The sequence below is a fragment of the Anarrhichthys ocellatus genome, unplaced genomic scaffold, assembly GCF_004355925.1.
Source record: "Anarrhichthys ocellatus isolate YVR2014 unplaced genomic scaffold, GSC_Weel_1.0 scaffold15, whole genome shotgun sequence".
NCBI classification, from domain to species: Eukaryota; Metazoa; Chordata; class Actinopteri; order Perciformes; family Anarhichadidae; genus Anarrhichthys; species Anarrhichthys ocellatus.
In genome coordinates this window covers 323,321-346,150 of record NW_022280045.1, presented here as the reverse complement: position 1 = coordinate 346,150, position 22,830 = coordinate 323,321, and the positions used below count along the sequence as shown (strand labels likewise).

At 40.7% G+C, this 22,830-nt stretch overlaps 2 protein-coding genes across 2 annotated transcripts in view; both read right to left on the bottom strand.

Annotated features, from left to right (window-relative positions):
- Positions 1–4,739, bottom strand: part of urod (uroporphyrinogen decarboxylase) — a 6,105-nt gene extending 1,366 nt beyond the window's left edge. The window contains exons 1-8 of the mRNA XM_031854414.1: positions 4,536–4,739; positions 3,285–3,397; positions 3,059–3,138; positions 2,489–2,551; positions 1,941–2,138; positions 1,664–1,825; positions 1,046–1,180; positions 544–644 (exon numbers count right to left, since the gene is read on the bottom strand). Coding sequence (XP_031710274.1) covers positions 544–644; positions 1,046–1,180; positions 1,664–1,825; positions 1,941–2,138; positions 2,489–2,551; positions 3,059–3,138; positions 3,285–3,397; positions 4,536–4,558 — 875 coding nt within the window. The 5' untranslated portion in view covers positions 4,559–4,739. The remainder of the gene's footprint in view (positions 1–543; positions 645–1,045; positions 1,181–1,663; positions 1,826–1,940; positions 2,139–2,488; positions 2,552–3,058; positions 3,139–3,284; positions 3,398–4,535) is intronic.
- Positions 4,740–5,179: 440 nt separating this feature from the next.
- lyn (LYN proto-oncogene, Src family tyrosine kinase) lies at positions 5,180–22,824 on the bottom strand. The gene is made up of 13 exons (XM_031854838.1): positions 21,315–22,824; positions 16,442–16,577; positions 15,914–15,956; positions 14,756–14,861; positions 13,769–13,867; positions 13,122–13,225; positions 12,856–13,005; positions 12,502–12,654; positions 10,054–10,236; positions 9,563–9,639; positions 8,320–8,473; positions 7,431–7,562; positions 5,180–6,859 (listed from the first exon to the last, which is right to left on the bottom strand). Exons 2-13 carry the CDS (start codon positions 16,574–16,576, stop codon positions 6,657–6,659), a joined length of 1,539 nt encoding a protein of 512 aa, XP_031710698.1. The 5' UTR covers position 16,577; positions 21,315–22,824; the 3' UTR covers positions 5,180–6,656.
- Between the last annotated feature and the right edge of the window lie 6 nt (positions 22,825–22,830).

Here is a 22,830-nt window from a genome sequence, read left to right as displayed (position 1 = left end):
CACACACACACACACACACACACACACACACACACACACACACACACTAATCCTTTAACCAACAGGTTAAGTATTTGATGTGCGGAGCAGGAAGCACAGATGTCTGTTGACTTAAATCCTGCACACAGTGACAAAGCAGGGAGGAGGGAGAGGTCACCAATGGTTAACTTGCTCCTCGGGGAACAGGACAGTATTTTTGCAGTCTGACCGTGACAGAGGGTTCTGACGCTGTAGCTGGATCTGCCTTTGACCGAGGTGGTCCACATATTGATCCTTTACTATTCCTGCTCTCATTCCAGAGATGTCCCTTCAAACACTTTAAATCTTACAAACTGCCACCGGAGGAGCCGGCTCCGGGTGAAATTCAGATTTCAAATTAAAAGCCGATGGGCTGATGTGTGATGTGGCATATTTAACAAACATTCAAACGCTGTAGTTAGAAGGTGCAGTCTGAATTTAGATTGTTAGGTGATGTTATTTAGTGGTTTCTTTGTGTCCTAAAACAGCATGGGACACAGTTACAGGGAAATAGATGTATGTTACCGTGCTGATCGTGGGTCAATGGTCCAGTCCAGCCCGACCACCTCATAATGAGACTGAGACAGATCCTCTAGACCATAGTGAGCATCCTTTGCAAACACAATCTGGAAAGGTTTTAAAAAAAAGAGTTGATTTTCAAAGCAGAAATCATCATGAACCATTTCTGGTGAAATGCTGCCCTCTGCTGGTCATACAGCAGATGAGTGTGTATTTATAAACGGACCAGATGAATCCTTAATGATCCCTCGTGGGAACCGGTGGTGGAGAAGCAACAGAGTGATGATAAGAATAGAAGAGAGCATTGAAACTAATATAGAGAGTGATAATAACAAGAGAACAAAGCAGAAAAATACATTCATAAATAAATAAATAAATAAATGAACAGAGTTGTCACGGTTGACTCGTGTAGATGATATGCATCATTAGCCGCAGACATTGTCAAGAAGAACACATGTTGCAGGAATCTGAATGTGTGTGGGCACATTCACACTTCTGTGTGGCTCACCATGGGAACGTCCTTTCCTGTCTCCTTCAGTTTATCTTTGACGCCGCGAGCGATGTCTCGAAGGTAAGGCAGAGAGAACTCTTTGAACTCCACCGGCCCCAGAATGCCGGCGTGAGACTCAAACACCTGCAGGGCCTGGACGGACACACACACACACACACACACACGGACACACACACACAATAACTGTTGCAGCATCTCTTTTTATGAGTAGAAACATTTAAAACAAAAAGACCTAAAAAAAAAGATAAACCTGCAGTACTGCCATTCCCTATGCCACTGCTCATAACACTCAACGATCAGTATTACCACTTATTGTATTCACTGTGTGGTCATCACAGGCTTACAAGTAATCTCAGAAACACTACAGAGCACTAAATAACAGTCTCTTCTCTCACACTGCTCTGCCGGAAAGGTCAGAGGTCACACCAGCAGAGTGGAGGCTGGACACCTCTAGAGGAGGATGTTCAGCTCTACACCAGAGCAGAAAACACACCTGCAGGCTCTTTCTTTACACTTCATTAAGTTATAAAAAAGGCAGTTTATGTCCAATCATTTGTTGCCGTCTTAAAGTTGTCCCGGCAGTATAGATGAGGTGGTAAGGTAGGGGGTTGTAACCTGAGCTCCAGCTGACACCTGTCCCAGCAGATACTCCACGATCACATCCGTCAGCATCCTCAGCAGCATGTGGCTGGCCTCGGGGTGTCTGTACAGCCACCGCTTGGCTTTAGAGAAGGTCCTGGAGCCCCCGCCTTCTATCATGTAGGACATCAGCGTCCACTGTGGAGGGGGGCACAGCAGAGAGGGGAGAGTAGGATATCACAGTACAATTCATTGTTTCTCATCCAATAATAAAATGACACCTATGATCGCTCTTCTCTGCGTCGTCTCTAACCGGAGCTCCAGTGAATCCTATGAGCGGCACTTTGCCCTCTATCTTGTGTCTGGTCAGCGTGATGGCTTTGAAGACGTAGCCCAGCTCTTTGTCCACGTCCACTTTGGCCCGCAGGCGCTGCAGGTCCTCCGGCTCCTTCAGGGGGTCCGGGAACGTGGGGCCTTTACCCGCCACCATCTGGACATCCATACCCATGGCCTGGGGGGAGGGAGGGTGAATTAATTAACGAATAAAGACACGCAGGTCTTTGAGAGATGGCTGCAATGTGATGTAGATGGAGAGACGGGGCGAGTGTCTCGAAAACTAACAATATCATCATATATTACTAATACTGTCTGAGTGACATACAGGCTTTTTATATGGCTGTAGAACTTATAAGATGCATTAAGACCACATAACACTGGCTTATACAGTAGCTATCGCGAACATGTTAGCAAACACTTAACTGGAGCAGCGTTACACTAGACTTTCTGTCCGCATGATGACAGTACGTCCACCGGGGTGGACTTTGTGGCCCGTAAAACTAAAAGCCTGATCCCCGTGTTTACCTGTGGGATCACCAGGATGTCAGAGAAGATGATGGCAGCATCGAAGGGGAAACGTCTCAGAGGCTGGAAAGTTGAAAAGAGGAAGACGTATTAAAAACAGAAATGGGATAACATAAGTCCTTTATTGCCTTGTAGTGGTGGCCTTCAATTAGTTTTATTATCACGACGTGTGAATCAAACTATTTCATGTTTAAAACCAAGTATCAGCTTCTTCTTCTAAGCTGGTATCAAGTAGTAGATACATTGTGGCAAATGACTTCAGAATTAGTTAACTGGGATGAAAATGTGATCTTTTAGACAAAAAAGGAGCAGAAGTATGAAGACAGCAGGATATATTGTGGTTTTATTCCACTGGTGTTTTGCTACATATCAGGTATTTTAGATATTTTGAGTACTTCTGATCGTATGTTTCTTCAGTTTCAGTAATTAAATGAATCTAATTCTAGTTTCAATGGGTATTTGCATTTAGGAGATAAACTAAACTCTCGTTATTCTTGCACTTCTGTCTCGGAGGTGAAATCATTCAAAAAAAAGAACTTTGATACAAAGTGTGAAGAGCATTGTTAGGACCTGCAGAGTGAGCTCGCAGCAGGCCTCTGGTGACCGACACGTCTCAAAGAAGTCCTTCCCAGCTCTGGACTCACGGAACTCTGCAAATTAGATTCAACGAAAGACGAACGTCTTAATGTCCGTTGTACCGTTATTTGAAGTCGAAAGGAAAAATCGACGGAGATGCAAAAGGAAGTCTTTGACTTTTGGTAAAGGAGAGAAAGGAAAGGCGCACGGATCACAGTACCTGGTAGGTATCTCCCAGCCTGCCTCATGCACCACACAGGGACATGCTCAGTGTCTTCTCCTCGGGCTGCTCGCAGGAACACGTCGTTCTGGAGCTGGGGGAAGTCCTTGGGGCTGGTTGGGGAAAACACAAACTAGGATTAGCATCAGATCTTCTCTGTGAGCTTAATGCTGCATCAACCATAAGGAGGAGCACAGTGGAAGAGAACAACATCAACACATTGCTCCTGTTGACTCCCGTTCGTTGTACTAGTCACACCAAGTTCACGAAGCTTAACTGTAGAACAAACTGATGCAAAATCTGACCATCAAAGATTTGGTATAAAAAAAAAACAGTAATTGTCCTTCATGAGAACGGGGTTTGGCCCCCAGTGTCCTAATCACCATAGCTTATGTTATCTAACACACAGGCAGACCCCTCCCTCTCCACGGCTTCATACAGGCGTCCAGCTTCAGAGTGGTCACTGGCAGAGATACGAGGGACGACACTCCTCTGCTCTCTTATCATCTTCCAGCAGTGGGGAAACGGTTGAATGAATGGCTGCTTTAGATGTAGTCAGTGATGCTTCATAACCTGACATATGTCATATGGAACTGTCATATGGATCACTTTAAAAATTGCTTCTCCAGTGACGTTAAAATGCAGACCACTGAAGCCTCCAGAATAAATAATAAATAATGTTAACTGTACTGTAACACTTTAACACGTGCAGAACTACTACTAGACTCTCCAAATGAAACAAATGGACAACTCAGGGAAAGTTGTGATTCACTATTTCTTCTGTTTTCATCCAGCACCAATTAATTAACTATGTTATAAATAAGAGTTATTCCCACACTGTGTTCTCACTGAAGGGCACTATAGAAGTTAAACCAGTTCAAACTAAAACATATAATAATATGAACTATTTGAATAACTAATGTAACTACTCTGATGGATTATCTAGATGCCGAATTCATCAGAACATCCAAATATTGGTTTCCGTTAATAATTGATGTAACTTAAGCGTTGAATGTGGAGATGTGAGCGCGGGAATATTAAAGCGCTGCTTTTCTCCGTAAGGTTAACGTGTGGCAGCATCAGTGAGCGGGGTTATAAACGGTGAATACGATGCTGCGTGTTGTGTGGAGAAATGTTTTCATAACAATGACACAGGCACGTTTCATAACGTCACTCAGCTAGCATGCAAACACGTTAGCGTTACCGCGAATGTAACACTGTTAGTTTTAGGATAACAACAGAGGTACTCACAGCATTACACCGTCGCTGCTCATGTCGGCGGCTCTGAAGAGGGGCACGGCTTTCTCACACGCTCCTCTGTCTCTCTCTGGAGATGTCAGATGCGACCTGCGTCTCCTCAACTGTCATTTAAACCTGCTTGCACAGCTCCTGCTACTACACCCCTTCGCTACAGGGCGCGGCCATCTTGGAAGACCACGTGACCAGACCAGGAAATGAGCCGCGGATTCAAAATAAAATACTTTGCCCTTTATCTTTAAAAAAAAGAAATGTATTTAAGTGTTTGTTTTTCCATTGTTTGTTACTCGTAAAAGATAAAACATGATAAAATAATACTTACAAAATCAGTTGTATTGTTCTTTACAACATTATATTGTTACAAATCTGATTTATTAAATTGAATAACCTCTCAAAATACCAGAAAATATATGAATAAAATAACACAATTTATGAAAAATACCTGTATCAAATGCTGCCAACATTGTATAAACATTCATAATTATACATAATTATACATTTTACATTTTTATAATTTTACACTTCTTTAGTCTTAGTTATATGAAAGAACTTTATACATATATTAAAAATAAATTACACACATATTAATCATATTTGCAAATTCTCAGAAATGTGTAGGATTAGAAAGTAATTTATGAAGTAATATAAATTAAAAAATTGTATTATTATTTGTGTAACCAAAAAATAATACGAAAATCTAATTTAAATGAATGAATCTGAAAACATTTAACGGATCCCATTTTGAGAATCACTGGCTTATAATACATGTTTAAATGTTGTACAATGGATATACAAGAAACGTCATTCTGAATACAATTTTTAAATATTAAATTACTAAAATGTAAATCTAATGATCCTTTCTTTTGGGCGTACTTCTTGATACCAAGGACATGAAGCTATTTGTGTAGTTCTCTCAGGTCACTGAGATGAACTTGAATGCAATAAGGTGAAAAATTGACTTCAAAAGCTTATGAACAGTTTTTCTTTATAAAATCAACAGAATAAGTTGTGAAGTAGGAGTGAGAACTCCTAAAGCTACATGTACAAACATCCAACACAGAGTATACTTTACTGCCTATACACATTTAGCCCATACAAAATGTACACATTCTCATTGCAAATATCAAGTAGCAAACAAACAGCTCATGGATCCAATGTCCAAAACAGCCCATACAGGGGCTGTAGAGTATCCTTCTTCTGTACATTTAAGGTTCAGTCTAACTATCAAGAGCCATCCAATGTCAAACCAAGTGCAAGTTATAAGTCCAGATTACGCTTCTGATTATACCTTAATTGAAACGATTCAAAGAACAGATTACACCCCCTAAAACAAAGAAATAAACGAAACAAATAAGCAAGAAGTAAAGTACTTCAATATGAAGTGAGGCGATCAACCTTTCACAATGAAACAGCAAACACACAGAAACAACTCAAACAACTGTGGGGGCTCCCGTCGTCAGAGCAGTTTATGAAATCATATGTCGTGAATTGTAAAACGGATAGTCATAACCTTACATAATATATTTTATAAGTAGGACATGATTTACTCTAATACCCTCTTTGACTATCAAACCAATATAAATGTCATCGTGGGATGAATGACAGCCTAGGAGATGGACATTAAGTTTGGTGAATACATATGGTCAAACAATAATTCAGTCATTTAAAGTCAAAGATATGATCACTAAATGTTTGTTCAGTTTGTGCAGAAATCAAGTAACCAATCCTCTTTTATTGTGTCCTGCCTTTGCAAACTCTTTGTACAATCAGCTGTTTCAGTCCCTCTGTACACATACATCAAATGAAATGTATTTGGTCCAAATGTTTAAATGCTTTGGCCCAAGACTCCAAAAACATGATTAAGACTCCTTATCTCTGTAGTCCATATACCGTTTTTTCTGTTTATACCAATTTTGTGCAAAATCCATCTCCCCTCTACCCCAAAATGCTCAATATACTGCAGCACATTCCGGAAACTGCATATTCTGAACAGCAAATATGAAAGAAATGCATTGCATAAATGTATAGAATGTGTCATATATATACACAGAATATTACAAAAACATATCTAAAGTAGCTCCAAACATAACCTGGAGTGAATGTCTCTCTCTCTCTCTATGGTTGTTGCTGGTACTGTCCCTCTGTGGCCGTGTAGAAGTCGTCCAGGACGCTCTGCATGTAGTCGAAGGTGGGCCTGTCCTCGGGTTTGTTCTTCCAGCAGGACGTCACGATCTCGTAGAGCTCGGCGGGACAGCTGTTGGGCTGAGGCATCCGGTAGCCACGCTGCACCGAGGACATCACCTCTGCTTTGGTCATACCTGAGGACGGTGCAGGCAGACATGGAGGAGCCGATACATGAGAGAGAGTGAGAACCAGTAGAGGGCAGTAGAGCTTCGTAACTCTAAGAGCACAATGTTATTTTGTCATTTTGGTTTCCATTGCTTAGTAATCAAGCAACAATCCCACCAGATCCCCAAAACCCCAGGGGGCCACAATTAATCAATTGTTTTTCTTTTTTTCCGGAAAAATAGCAATATCCACTACAACAGCACACATTACATAATAAGGGCCTTCAGGAAGCTCCTGTTTTATTAGCCAACCCCGAGTCCCTTAGTTGAAAAGTGACCCTTCATCAAAATTCTACATCATAAAACTTTTAATGTTACAGCTGATAATATGTTTACATTCTTGCTACCACTACTGCTAATGCAAATTTCCCCGCTGTGGGACTAATAAAGGATTATTTGATCTTATCTTAACACTAATAGTCTATTTAACCCTTGAAATGACTCCAGTGACAAATCAAAGCCATACACAATAGGATGAATGCGTTAAGAGAATAGCTTATGGTGGTAATAATAATCACGACACGTAACGTTTAACGTTCACCTGGGTATGGGATTTTCCCGTAGGTTATAATCTCGTAGAGTAGAACTCCGAAGGACCACATGTCTGACTTGATGGTGAAGGAGCCGTAGTTGATGGCCTCTGGAGCGGTCCATTTGATGGGGAATTTGGCTCCTGCGGGAGGACGCGTCCACAGTTACGCACACACAGGCTTTGTGTCACCGGTAACACATTTATACAAGGATACGTAATATGCCATTAATAAGATCTGTAAATGACAGTTAGAATTCTTCTACTGTATGTAAATAACATGTCAGACATTCCATCGATGCAATATGTAACGGAAGGTTCCGATTCTATTCATGCACTTGCATTTATTTATAATTTTCCTTTACTGTAGTTTCAGTGTCTCTTGGTTCCAGATCAGCGATCAATGAAGTTTCCTCTTATGACCGAGATGCACACATTCTCTCCCGCATATCTCTCGGCACAGTGTTGTATACTAGATTATCATGTGACCTAGACTGGTCTCAGTGTTGAAGGAAAATAACTCAGTGTGTGGTTTGAGGCCTTCGGAGGTGTTGGTCATTAACGGGTCCACGTGATTTGAGCTTGAAAAAGTGGAGCGTCTGGCAAATGACACCAAACGTCTGGCTTGTCACACAACACGCTGGACTACACACTAATTAGTCGATTCTGCTTCTAGTTCTTAAAAGGGGAGTTTTATTTGAATGTGTCCTTGGTGTCCAATCAGGAAGTCAGCTCATATGTTATGGGGGGAAAAAAATATCTCAAGACTCAAGACAACAGTGTGACATTTCTTTTGAGTTCAAAGCAGAGAGAGGCAGGGTGTATGTCACTAGAAAGCAACTGTAAGATCTCAGTGTCTGAATCTGTCACACACACACACACACACACACACACAGTTTACCTTCTCTGGCAGAGTATTCGTCGTCCTCGATGATTCTTGCTAGTCCAAAATCAGCTATTTTACAGAGCAGACTCTCTGACACCAGGACATTGGCTGCTCTCAGGTCTCGGTGGATGTAATTCTTCTTCTCTATGTACGCCATGCCCTCCGCTATCTGCAACAGCACAAAGGAAATACGGTGTGCAAGAGCGGAACGGTACGATCATTATCCCAATAACGAGACGAGCAAAGATGGCAAAGAAAAAAACAATGAAAATCACTCTGTGAGACTGATGCTGCGGGCAGATTCAGACAGGTCTGTGGGTGACACGAGCACGCTAAGGATCCAGTTAAGGCTCGTGCTGAAACAATGAATATCTGGTGGTGGATTTAAAGAGAGTGTGATGGGCCATTTGCGGTTCACAGTGACTCACATGCCTTCCTGTGTATTATCACTGTGAACTGAACATTTGGGCGTTTGACTGTTAAAAAGAATAGAAAGGGAACTAAGACATTGAATTTGCATTTCTGCTTGTACTACTGTATTTCATTTCTTACACTGCTTTTTAACGTTTCAATGAATGTTCTTACTTGTTTTTAAATCTCCTTTTCTTTCGCCTTATGTTTTGATGCTTTCCATTTTTTTATGTGAAGCACTTTGAATTGCCTTGTTGTTGAAATGTGCTATACAAATAAACTGGCCTTGCCTATTGACTAAATAAAACTGACTCATTAAATAAGAATATTTATTACATTTGGATGAATGAAGTACAAACCAAACCTCACCAAATAATCAAAATGCCTGCCGCTTTACGAAAGCTTCCTTCAAACAAACATGTTTTTCTCATGTTCTCACTCCATCCCAGGTCACGCTTCTTAGCTTAGCTTTACAATATACATTGATTTATTTCTCATTCAACCGTAAGTTAGACTAAAACGTATCAAGGAGCAAGAGTCACCTTTTTCAAGTGTGCATAGTTTAAGGGCAAAAAGAGGAAGAATAATTAGAGTAAAGTGTTTTTTTTTCCAGGCCTGTAATTTTTGTATTTTTCCTACAACGAATTACATAATTTGCTGGAAAAAACAGTTGTTTGAAGTAAATATTCATTCATTATTCATCAGTGAAGTGTTATATTTCTGCTTTTGGTTATGGTTCCTCCTTTCAGTTCAGCAGTGGAAACAGTGATGTTGCATCTGTTTCACAACCAGGGAGAAGCGTGAGCCGTGAGAAAGAGCAGCATGTCGTGGTCAGTGTGCAAATCACCTGCGCTGAGAAATCGATGAGCTTGGGGAGCTGGAGTCTGCATCCCGCATCGCTCTTTAAGAAGTCTAGTAGGCTCCCTAAGGACCAGGAACAATAAGAAACATTGTCTGTGTCTTGCATGTCTGTGTCCATGTGTCCAACATTTTTTTTTCACTCGTTATAAAAGATTCATCTTTTACTTATGAAGGTTATCCTGAAACAGACTTTTTTTCATCCGTTCATATATCATAAACATTAGAGAGAAACAGTTTTGACCAGACTTGTCTCACTTCCCTCTCAGGGCTTTCATATGGTCCTCTGTGAAATATGTCCAAGGATTAATGTGTGGTCGCATGAATACTGTATGTCACAATACTAAGCTGCTGACAGCAGCACATCTTATTACAAGATGCTTTTTCTGAATATCTAAAAATACGCTTATTGTCCTGCTGCACTCATTAGAAGGAGCTCCAGATACAAGCTACGTGTCATAAAAAATAAAGCTCATTCACCATTTGACATATATTCCGTGATGATGTAGATGGGGGGTGTCTTGGTGACAACAGCGTAGAGCCGCACCAGCCGGTCGTGCTGCAGCGTCTTCATGACGTTGGCTTCATCCATGAAGGCCTCGACCGTCATGGTGCCCGGCTTCAGCGTCTTCACCGCCACTGTGGTCGCGTTTTTGTAGTAAGCTGATTTCGCAGAAAGTGAAGGAAGAGGGAGATAGAGAAACCATTTATTCTTTTTTCATGGAAATTGTTGCGATAAATATAAGAGCTTGAGGAAAAAAAAGCAAATCAAATGAAGCAACACTATATTTACTGTGGTAGGTGCAGTAGCTTCACTATTTGACACTAGATGTAGAAAATAAATGACGAAACGTAATGCTGTAATGCTTAAATGATCTTATTTGTTAAGTTGAAGCTGAAATATTACATGACTTTGTGGACAAATATGTGTTTATGCTTTAGTATTGCACCTTCCATAAAGTTAGGTGACTTAAAAATAAAATAAATTTAAAAATGAGGTACAGGTCAAGATATCCAGACTTTTAGCCCCCATTGGTCCAGCTCAGAGAGCACTGGATCCTGCATGTTCCATAATGCAGCACCATATGATATAGTCAGCCACAAACACCTTTAAAGTCCCCGTAAAGCAAAAACAAGTGTTCCGAGTTTGTCACAACACCGAAAAACATGTTATTGACCACCCAGCTTAATTTAAATGCAAAAAAGTAGTATACTCTAAAACGCCGGGGGCATGTGTGCTTTTTATGGCTTTGGCAACAGTTCAGGAAACCAAGATGTGCCCATTACACAATATTACATTAGACTTTTCAGGTTTTAGTTTTGAATTTGATAGCAGTGGGTCAAATAAGCAGTCAGAGTTACACCGTACAGCTGCTGTCGACCAAATAAGGCGTTTTAACTCTCACTATGCAATTCCAACGATGCACTTTTACGTAACAAGACAATATAGTACAGTTTACTAGACAAGGTGCTATGTTTAGTTCAGAATATGGACACAGTTTGAGCCGTATACATAACCGGTTTGACAGAATGTATTTTTTTAACCTGGCCGTGAATGCAAAGCATCCAAATGCAATTGCTTCACGGCAATGAATACACATCTATGATATTCTCACATACACAGTAGCTTTTTAAGAAAAGAACCTTTAAATAAAGATAACATCATTATCACAAATAAAACAGTAACCTGATTCCAGGAATTACGACTTCCTCGTCATTACAAACTCACAGATATAACACAATCACACTTTTTTAACATTATCTTGTTAGTTCCCTCTTGTGTCAAAGAATTGCAGCCGCAATTGTGTTTAAAATTAAAGTGCTTGAAGGGCAATCATATAGAAACATCCACAATCGCTGCAACATAGGTAAGTATCAAACCACAGCAAGGTTTGTACATATAGTCCCTCTCTACACTATTCTTCTTCTGTGTGTGTGTGGCATCACCAGATCTCCCTTCAGACTTACTGATGTGCTGCATACATAAATAAACTGGCAACGCTGCTGGTCTTCCCACGACAGTCTTTACTACATGCATGGACACATTTGAGCCAATGTTCAGTTCAAACCAAAACTATGCTCTACAACTAATAGATAACAAAAGAAGGAAGTCATTTTTGTTTCAATTAGGGGAAAATGGAACTTCCCCGTACTGTTCACTTCTGCAGCTCTGAATTCACAGAAATGAGACAAAGGAATCAGAAATCCCCAGACGTGCAAAACTCAACTAGACGTTTTTCGTGCATTTTCGTGCATGTGAGCATGCCCCACTGGTGCTATACTGCATATACAGCACCTTTAAGCTTGATTCCTGCATTTCCGTAAAATGCTGGTTATCGGTGTAAATATCGCCAATGCAGGCACTGCGGCCCGTCTGGAACAAGCCCTCCAACAATGTTTTGAGTGGAAAACTGGCACATGTAGATGGTTAAGACCATCACCTCAGAAAAATACCACATTCTGTGATACCACTTGCTATATATAGTCAATGCACGAAATATGTCGATCTGACAAGCTCAGCACATCTGCCAGCCGAGCAAGCAGTCATGCCTTTCAAACATAAAGGCAGCAGTAAGTTATAGGGCCCTGCATAGTGTGCACTGGGGCCCCTAATAACTACACTATGCTACTGGACCCTTTTTGCAGTTTCCTAAAACAACATGAGATGTTGTTGTTATTGCTGTGCATAACCTGAGGGCACAATGTGTTGTCTTTTGTCACTTGATCTGACCGAGACCAATCCATCTTTGTGGGAGCTAAAACTCCCACAATCCAAGCCCTCAAGGTCTCTGAGACACACAAGCCTCTCCATCACGACAAAGTGACAGCACAAAAGGAGAACCTTAGGGAGCTCATTGCGGCCTTGTGTCCCACAGAGAGTTGGAGGGTTGGGCGTAAAACATTTGTTTCTCTCATCTCTTTACTCACCCATCCAGACTTCTCCGAACTGGCCTGCTCCGAGTTTCTTCACCATCTTAATAGAATCTTTGGAAATTTCCCACGCATCTTTGTCCCACGGCTTCTGAGCTTTGGGTTTCACACACATACGGTCCAGTTTACGACACAGGCCATCTGCTTTGCCTGGAAGACACACACACACGCACACAAACAGCCGCTGAGGTCTAAGGCATCCTTGAGTTGGATGTTCAGTTTTATGAATAAAACATCAAAGTCTTTAGGCAACGAATAAAAAACACAATTGATGGCAAACACATGAGAGGGGTTGGGTGACAGTTTTGGAGTAAAGAATATTAGGCAGCTCCACTCTGGAGCTGTACTCACTGTGGTAGTGTTTGATCATACCACCGATGCTGGGGAAGGAGATTTTAGGAGAGATGTAATAGCCGCCATTATCCAGCAACCTTATCTTATAGTGCTTGACCGAATCTGTCCCCTGGGCGCCCACGTCTCTGACGGACAAGGAGAAACTTCCTGCGGAAGCGTCGGCAAGTAAGAGAGAGTGATTGGAAACGAAGCAGGAGGAAGACGACGTATTGAGAGCGTGGGATGTGTCTCCGACTGTCTCGGGGTTGTTGTGATTTCCATACCTTTTGATGTTTCACTTTCCCTGATAAGGTAAGAGCCTGGCTTGTTCGCAGGCGCCAACAGCTGCCTCTCCGCATCCTTTCTTGTAGTGTCCTTGAAAAACCACCTGCAATGAATGTGGGAATGCACTGAATACACAAAACGCTCAGATGTCTTTCATTCATTGTGACTTTCCACCCAATTTTTGCAAATGGCACCTCGGGTCGTGTCAAAGCTTTGTCACTATTGGGGGGGCAGGCGGAAAAGGAAGGAGCCAAACGCAGACCAGGCAGACAGATGAGTGCAGTAAATGATTTAATCAAAGATGAAGTTACAAATTAGAAAGTCGGAAACAACAAAGGATCAGAGGAGGAATAAATAGGGAGTGACACATTGGGAAGTGGGAGGTCTGAGGGACAAGAGAAAGGTGAAGCTGATCAGGACGGGGCAGACAATCAACGAAGGCCAGAAGTCACACAAAAGGCAAGGACGTGAAACCAAACAAAGGGCACACGAGGAACTTCAGAAATAAAACAGACTCAACAAAACCCAGTTTACAGTGCGATGACAATCGTCAGCAGGAAACAAAATGTTTGTCGCAATAAAACATCCTTTTTCAAATACCGTTTATTGAGAGTCAAAAAAGTATTAAAAGTAATTCATTACTCACTCCTCTGTTTCCATGGTGTCAGCTTGGGCGACATAATTGCACGGGATGAATCCTTCTTTGTTGGTTATCAGTGACTTCGCTTTCCACCACTCCCCATGGCTGCAGGAGACAGCGATCCATTTCAGCACAAGTATTGTTTTTCTTTGATTGTCAGCGAGTGTACCTGAAGGGAAAGCTGGCCCTCTGACAGCAGATGACCAAGATAGCTATCTCTGGACCTACTATGAGTTATATTTGAGGCCATTTGCTGTATGTCCCCGGGAATATCATCATATTTATTTTTCAAATTTTTTTGGTCAATAAAGATAACAAATTATATGCTTATCCAACGCAAATTATAACAAGTAAATAAACTATTAAAATACACTATTCAATTAAATGAATAATGTGTTATTTCCTTTGATATTGTTTGTCATGTACTGATTTGTGCTGTGTGTGTATGTGTGTGCTTTACAACTATTAACTACCATGCATGAGGGCCTGTCATATTAGTGTGTGCTGAGAACCATCATAACCACCTTATCCCGTTGATCTTAAGTGGCTTTAAAGTAGAGATAATATATTATCTATGCACATGAAGAAGTCAAATATCCATTCATCAGCCCGTTACAACACGTCATTGTGATTATATGAAGCTTACTGTACAGTGAGAGGGACAACGTTTTCTAATTGATGCATCGGTCTCATGTCTTAGGCATCATTTAATGAGTACTTCTGAAATATATATATATTAGTAGTATTTGAACGTTCTGATCTTCACTTGAATTTTCTGGTGAGTCTGTCATGAGTGGGTGCATGAGGGTTGAAGAGGTTACTGTGAACTCTGACAGTCTCCTCGTGTGGCGTGCAGCTAAAACAGTGCTCCATTTCGTAGCTTGTTCAAGCGTCCGTCTGCGGTTCCCGCCCCTTTTTTTACGTTGCAGTATATAAACAATGAATAACATTTCTGGGAGTTGAATCGGTCACCATCGATTGTCGAACACTCACTCCTCTAAGATCTTCATCTTTTCTCCTTTCTTGAATCCTAAGTCGTCGGGATGCACAGATTCATACGGGTAGAGGCTGATCACAGTTTTACCGACCACACTTTTCTCTGAGAGAGCGAACAGAAAAGGATATCAACATGTCAGATACTGCACCACAAAACAAATAAATAGTTTTAAGTCAGCTGCACATGCCTGAATACTTTCGTTATTTTTTTAAAGTAATTCAAATTTACAATTTTTTCATCTTCCACATAACGTGGCTTAAATTCACAAAGAAAGCTCAGTTATGGCCAACATATGCTAGTAGCCTGCTGGTTTGCGTTAAGCTTGTCTGGAAGATGTAAGCCGAGGTAGGTCACCAGCTTTTTAACACTTTTAGATTACATTGACTCTTGTTACTGTAACAACTTCCCATTTTTGTGCACGTCTACGAGTCATTTGGATTCGGTACTTTGCTCATTTCAGTCGCATCAGTTCTCAAGTATAAACAAAAGTCAACATCGTGATAAAATGTGTGACAATGGAACAGAGGACAGGAGATGAATCAGCAGCTGCAGCATAGAAGAAGTAGCACGTGTGCGTCTACAGCGGTTTGTCAACATTTGGTGAACCTGGAGGTCAGCGTCTCCCTGGTGTCCGATGGGATCTTTCTATTGCATTTTGGATTATAGCAGAAATCCAAAATGCTTAACCTTGTGTTAACCACAGATCTTATTCCCAGCATCTGAGCAAAAACCCACTCAACAAACATTGACTCTGAGGTAACTAAAGTAATCTGATTTACATATTAGGTTCAGCTTAACTTTATTGTTTAGCACAAAATGAGGACTGTGTTTTGTCCTCCATCTCTTACATTGAGCTGGGAAAGCATAGCCTCATAGGCAGGAGTAATTACAGGTCAAGTCTTTTCATTTACATGTGGGCATGTGTGTATAATATAAAGACAGACGTTTGACTCTGAACCCTTTAATGCTGCTAGCTTTCATAGTGAGTATTATGTTGTAGAAATGTTAAACATAGTCATAGCAAAGACATGCTGCTCCCTCACCCATGCATTTTGTCTTCCAAATGTGAAAGCTGTCCAACAACTTGGTTTTATACCAATACTTTTGCAAAAGAAAGTAAAAATGAAACACACATAAGAAGAAATGTGACATACCTTCCATCTTTTGGAACACCTGACCAGGTAACAGGGAGTTATCCTGCAAAGGCAGACCAAGAGATCCATCAGAGACTGTGTGTCCATGTTCACAGAGACACCAGCTGCTTCTTACACAATAGTTATAGTATTATATCTATTTGTCTGTCTGTCTGTCTGTCCGTCCGTCCGTCCGTCTGTCCGTCTATCTATCTCTTCTAGACTACACTCTTTCACAATACGTCCATTTCCCTCTGCTATGTAATCGTGTAAGACAGGGAAGTTCTGTTCATTAGGAAATGTCTGAGTCGCTATTTCTCAGAATCATTCAGAAAGGGTGTAAAAATACTTCCTTGAGAACTGAATATTCTCACTTTCAAGACATTCTCCATTAGTTCACTTTCTAATTCACCAGGGCACAATTAAGTAAAAAACATAACAAGCTTGATTTTTATGCTGTGACTTTCCACCTCAAATCAAGTGTATCTCAGAGAGCACAAATCAGTATCTCATTCTGGTTTCACTCAGCGCAGCTGTCTGGCTACTTACTGTGTTGCTTTTTGTGTTGGAGGTTGTTGGGTCTCTGACATAGTGCGTGGGGTTGGTATGTACAGTCTGCTGGCCGGTCTTTCCATCCACACCTCCGCTCAGACCGCCTCTCAGCGTGGACTTCATACAGCCCATACTGCAGGGGGAAGTGAGAAGAAGGAAGCGTGAGCTGGAAACACTCTAAAATGTTTGCCACCAAACACCTGTGGCTTTTCAGCTCTTGTACGTCAGAATAACTCTTAACCAAACCATTGGCATGTTCATATTTTTTTTTACCTTTTCATCTCTTGGTGTTTCAAAAAAGGGAAAGAGGAAATGCACATTGTCACTTAGAAACTGACAAGAACCTTACAGCTATGTTTGTAGCTCCAAATGAGTCTTTTTTGCTACTGCATGGTCAGTGCTTTCAATATCACTTCCATGGCATCAAATAGGGCAGTGGCCCTACATTAACAACTATGAAACTCTACGTGGACGTAGTTATGGTGGGAGTAGAGGAGGAAGTCAGGCAACGTGATATAACAAATCCGGGTAGGGAGGACGTTGGGGTCGATGGTTCCAAAAACAAGACGGGGTCTCTTTGCAGGCTCGCAGACTCCACAACACATCACCTCAGATAACTTCTGAGATTAACGTACTTATTTTAACCCAAAACCATGATCTTTTCCTAAATCTATCCCAAACTAAGACTGTTTTGAGGGTGTAACAGGAAGGTGTGTCTAGGCCTCGATGTGCACTCACAGATAGACCTACTTGTAAAAACACAGGACTTTCAGCCAGGAGACCACTGTTTGTGTCCCGTGGCGAGTAATATTGTAATATTGTAACCTAGGTACGCAAGTTGAGTTATGTAACATAGCATAACATACCTAAGTAAAGTTGCGTAAAACATACTTAACTTTCGTTGCATACGTAACGTATTTAACTACGTGACAAATGTACTTCTTTTAAGCCAAACCAAATTCTTTTCCTAAACCTAACCAAGTACTTTTTTTGCCTGAACCTAACCAAGTTGTTTCCTGGAAACACTGAAGTTTATTTTGAAAAGCCAACATATGCATGTAACGAACGGGTATTGACAGGAGCAAATCTGTCTCTAGAGGGGTACCGAGAGTGTCAAAAAAATAAAGTTAAGTAATATGCAACTATTTAGCAGTTAAAGAACATACATTTTTGTGGGAACTTCTTCACACAGTCCAAAAAAAACAAAATCCAGGTTCGGTTAGTTTGTAACTCTGATGGTGTTAAGGGTTGTCTGTCTCTCTGTGTGTGATTGACTGGAGTAAATGCTGTTTCTGAAATGTTTCCACAGCAATAAGCACAAAATACCTATAATCTATAGCATAATTCCAAAAATATTACTTTGATCCATAAGGACACTCTATTTATTAATAGATATAATATATATATAATAGTCTGCTGTACTGTGTCAGCATCCAGTCCATTCAGTGTAAAAAAAGATTGTTTTTTTTATTGTGGCTTGAGGCTGCAGGATGTTTACTGCTAACCAGCAGGAAGCCCACAAACACTGACACACCATGCCATTTGTACAGAAGCACATACAGATATATGTATATATCAAATATTTTTAACTGTAAACTTCCACAGATGTGTCCTGTGTGAAAAGCAATGGTATATCAGCATAGGTCATAATGAGTGCGATGTGAAAGTGTGTAGCTCTGTGATATTCAATTAGCCTTAATTTTATGACTATGGATTGTTCATGACAGTTTTGTACCCTCTGTTTTTTTAAGCATGCTGGCATCTTGACTCTGATGGCAGTGTCATAGTTTGCACTGGAGATAAGATGAGATATTCTTTTATTTAACTCTTGTTTTTGCATCTGGCTTTGTATATTTACACCAAACTCTTACCAGTTAAAGAGGAAGACATGACAACTTTTAGCAAACGTCCCAACGTCACCTGCAGTATTATGTTTGTTTAAGGGAAGCACGCACACACACACACACACACCTTGCATAGTTATAAATCAATTTCATGCATCTAGCAAATAACCCTCATTGCAATGTTTATATGGACATGTGATAAGGATGCTCTCAACAATGCAGACCGACAGTTAAAACTGATTTTTTTTTGTTTGAAAAGCTTGGGTTTCCTTTCCTGGGGAAATATCTACTCAAATTTTGGACCCATTGGAGAATATTTAACCACTTTTCCAGCTTTGTTTCATTCCGCTTTATTGATCTTGGACGCGGCAGAGTTTGCTTCCTCATTGCATATCTCTTCGTTTTTTTAAATTTATTTAATCTTTGCTTTTCTCTTCTCAACTTATTTAATAAGGTCCCGACTTTTTGTCCATTCCGCTTGCATAAGTCAGTTTTGGTGTTTAAACTAGCAAAATATTAAAATAATTGCTTCCATCAATTTTACTTGAGTGTGTACATGAGTGTGTACACTAAGAGTATGTGTTAAAGTAGTTATTATATCACATACTCATATGAGTATGTGCTGGCATGATGTTTGACATGTGAAGATTAGGTTGGATCAGCTGCATTGATACATTGATGCAGGGAGTTTATTAAGGCATCACAGCAGCAGTTCATGTTGCTCACACCTGTTTTCTAAAAAAAGAAAAACAGCAGTGCTGCTACTTTTCCAGGAAACCGAAATGCATGAGTGAACACCAACAGAGACAGCGGGAACACACTTAGCTAGTTCTGTGGGCCAGCAAATGCTCTTTAAAACAGCAGGAACAGAAGTTAAGATGTTAACGATGGCTCTCACAGTAAATGATCCCGGGCCAGTCAGAAGAGAAAGTAGGCTCAGTCACATGACAGGTTAGGAGGAATCACCAATGACGAGCAACAACCAAGCATTGATTACATACATCCCATTGCTATTAGCTATAAGCATTTTGCTTTTTGGCCTTAAAGTCAGCCTAAAAGACACTTTGACAGCTGTGACGACCCTCTCTGCCTGGTCGTTTGGCTGCCTTCCTTGCAGGTGTGGAGGTGGGTGTGGCAGAGGGTCGTCAGGCAGAGTGGAAGCATCTGAGGCCATTAGCAACACTGGCCCTGCGTGCCAGAGCACCCAGTATAAAAACCCTCTGGATTCTCAGTTGGTCTCTCGCTCCTTCCTGAGACACCCACTTTGGTTTTGGTTGTAGTTTGTTTTTACGCTATACAACTTTGCATATACACTTCAGACGCACCCACTCACTTACACTGCTGAAATGACTGACTTCACATGTCACTGTTAGTTTGCTTGTCTTTTATATTACTTTAAACTTAATAAATAATTGATAAACTGCTTCATTGAATGCGTCTCCCTTTTTTGTCATGGCTGTTCAGCCTGGTTTGTGACATAGCACATATTTTGTTCCCAAGCAAATTAAGTTTGCAATACAGGTTTGTGTTATAGTAGCATGCAAAAAAAAAGCCCTCAGAGTTTCAGCTGGCAAGAGCCCCGGGCTGGTACTGAAGAGCCGGACTGGGTTGTCCTGTGTATGACATGAATTTTTCAACAGATCTGGCAACCGACGAATGCTAAATATGGCTGTTATCGTTGTCGATATCTAATGTTCGCAGAGAAAAATATAAATACATTATGCAAATATAACTCCAGCTGTTTTATTCCACTCGCACTCATTTCCATCCACAACATTTGCAAACGAGGTTGAGTTTGGGGTGGGGGGGGGAAGTGTAAACCAATTCAAAACACCAGCATGAATGATTGTGTACCAAATCTCAGGGCAAACCGTCCAGTAGGCTAGTATTTCAAAATGTTGTGCCAATTCCTCCAAAGTAAGAGTTCACCGTAGACAGTAGGATTTATATTGAAGGGAAATATTTCATTTTGCCATCCCTAGATTGAGAGCTAAGAACTTAAAGCATTAAAAACTCCAATAGCTGCATAAAACATTACCCTTGTCTTCCACATAATCTTGCTTTTACTCCTAAGGAAATCAAGTTCATAAGTCATGTTTTCTTTTGAGTAATAGTATGCAAATACAAGTGGTTATTGTCCCCAAAGATGACAGATTGTTTGGTTAAGAGTTAGGGGAGAAAAAAAAGGTTTAAGCACTCTCAACTCAATAGTAAACAAAAAAATGGACACACCTGAAAATCAGGATTGGGGCTGAACACGTTAACTTGTCTAAATAGAGGTTTATGAATCGAGATGATGATACACATTGCTGAATCAAACAATGTGAGCAGTTGGGCAGTTTGTCACAGCTTCATTGGTTCAGTGCCTTTGTTATATTTTTAACTTGACAGTCAAGCAAACAGCAGGAAACCATAAGGGTCTGAACAGATTAGGAGCCGACACACACACACACACACACAGTGTAGTCTGCTATGACCAACATACAAACTTCCTCCTTTAGCATTGGACTGAGCCCATAGACTGGACTGGTGAAGAAATGAAAGGAGCGGTGTTAATCCACTGCAGAATGCGATGCAACTACTTGACAAATCCGGTCGGCATATACTGCCACCTGAGACCATCAAATTCAGTTAAACCAGCTTCATTTCTTAAACATGCAACTTACAAAATATTATTTTAATCTGAATATGACAATCTTGACAATCTTGACAAAGCACACATGAAGTTCCATAACAAACACCTTTGACATTCAAGAAAGAAACCAACAAACAATTTTCAAATAGGCCTAAACTCAATTTAAAGCAACTACCTGAAACGGATTGAATCGTTAAAAATCACAGTTCAACCAAAAATTCCCAATCGAGTTTTCCTGCAAATGAAACTGAATTACTCATCTTTATAACTCTTCTATTGTGTGTGTGTGTGTGTGTGTGTGTGTGTGTGTGTGTGTGTGTGTGTGTGTGTGTGTTGACCTTTGCACATCTCTGACTGCTGTTATTCACACCTCGCATGCATTTGTGCTTACCTCTCTCTGTGTGTGTCCCCGCTGAAGGAAACAGTTCATCCAATGCCAACAAGTGTTTTTTTAGTCCTCGGAGTTCTTTTCTGTGTTTTTAATCATCAGATTGACACACAGGCTGCTGGACAGGCGGTGCTGACAGTATCTGGTTCGCCAAGTAGGTCGACCGGTCGACACGGACTGTTACGTTCGTCCACCAGAATGAGGAACTTAGACAAACTGGCCGGGGACTTTTTTTTCTGACTGAAACTTCCTGGTACAATTGTCTAATGATTATTTGCATAATCACCAACACCACACACATACGCACACGCACTGGGGCACAGCAGACAGATGTTTCTTTCACGTCTTTACATGAGGAAACACTATGTTTGTTAATGTTGAAGTAGAGAAGAATTTAAAATGTTATAAAAGACACAAACAAACAGAATCCCTTTGAGGGAATTAAAGATTTTATGATTGTTTTTTGTCTACTTACATCCAATAGTGAATATACAATCTTTTTAATAAAGATCATATAAATGTAACATATGCTTAACATTTACCATAATTTGAGTGTCATGTGTGTTTGCCTGTTATATTTTATAAATTCCCCCACAGCGCTACCTGTTGGCCAAATTGCAGAAGTACAACATGACAAGCAACTCTGCATTTTTCTGTCATCAGTTCTTTATTTTGTTTTGACACACGGAGTAGAAAACATGGTTACAGACAGAGAAACACCGACACATTTAGCAGAATCATGCACCTGCTATATTTCTGCATGCAGAATTATGAACGGCTGAGTTTATACAGCCGGCGGGAGTCACTATACGCTCACATGGCATTTTACAACTGGAAAAACCTGAAAAAAAGCATCGAGCTGCAGTATGACAGGAAGATTATACTTAGTAAAACTGGGGAGAAAGTAACAAAACACACAGTTTTAACAGAGCATGCGTGTCTTTACAGATGGTGATTATAGGATGAATCCATTATTTAACAAAGGAGCAGGAATGTAGTTCAGGCTCAATGTCCGAGATAGAAACCTTCACACAAACATGTTACACTTTACCGGAAGCTCTACTGAGTATTGCATATCTACATTTAAGGAAAAGTTTGACATTTTGGGAAACTTATTGGCCTTACTGCCGGGAGTGAGATGAGAACGATACCACCCCTCACATCTGTGTGCTAAATATGTAGCTGGAGCAAGCAGCTGTTTTAACTTAGCTTAGCGGACTAGCTTGACTAGCTTATCTACATTAGGGTCACAAATCAACAGAGAGAGGAGCAACACACTTGGCTTATAGTTTAGTCGCAAGTCAAAGGTCAGGAGGAATCAAACAAACGCTTTGAGGCCACACCTGTACAGCTTTGAGCTTAGCTTAGCATAAAGACTGGAAACGAGGGGGACAGCTAGCCTGGTTTACCTCTAAAGCTCGCTGTTTAACACGTTATGTCTCATTTGTGTAATCCGAAAAAACCACAGACTGTATCAAAGAGTGGACGTAGACTCCGTGATTTAAACAGGTGAGTTATT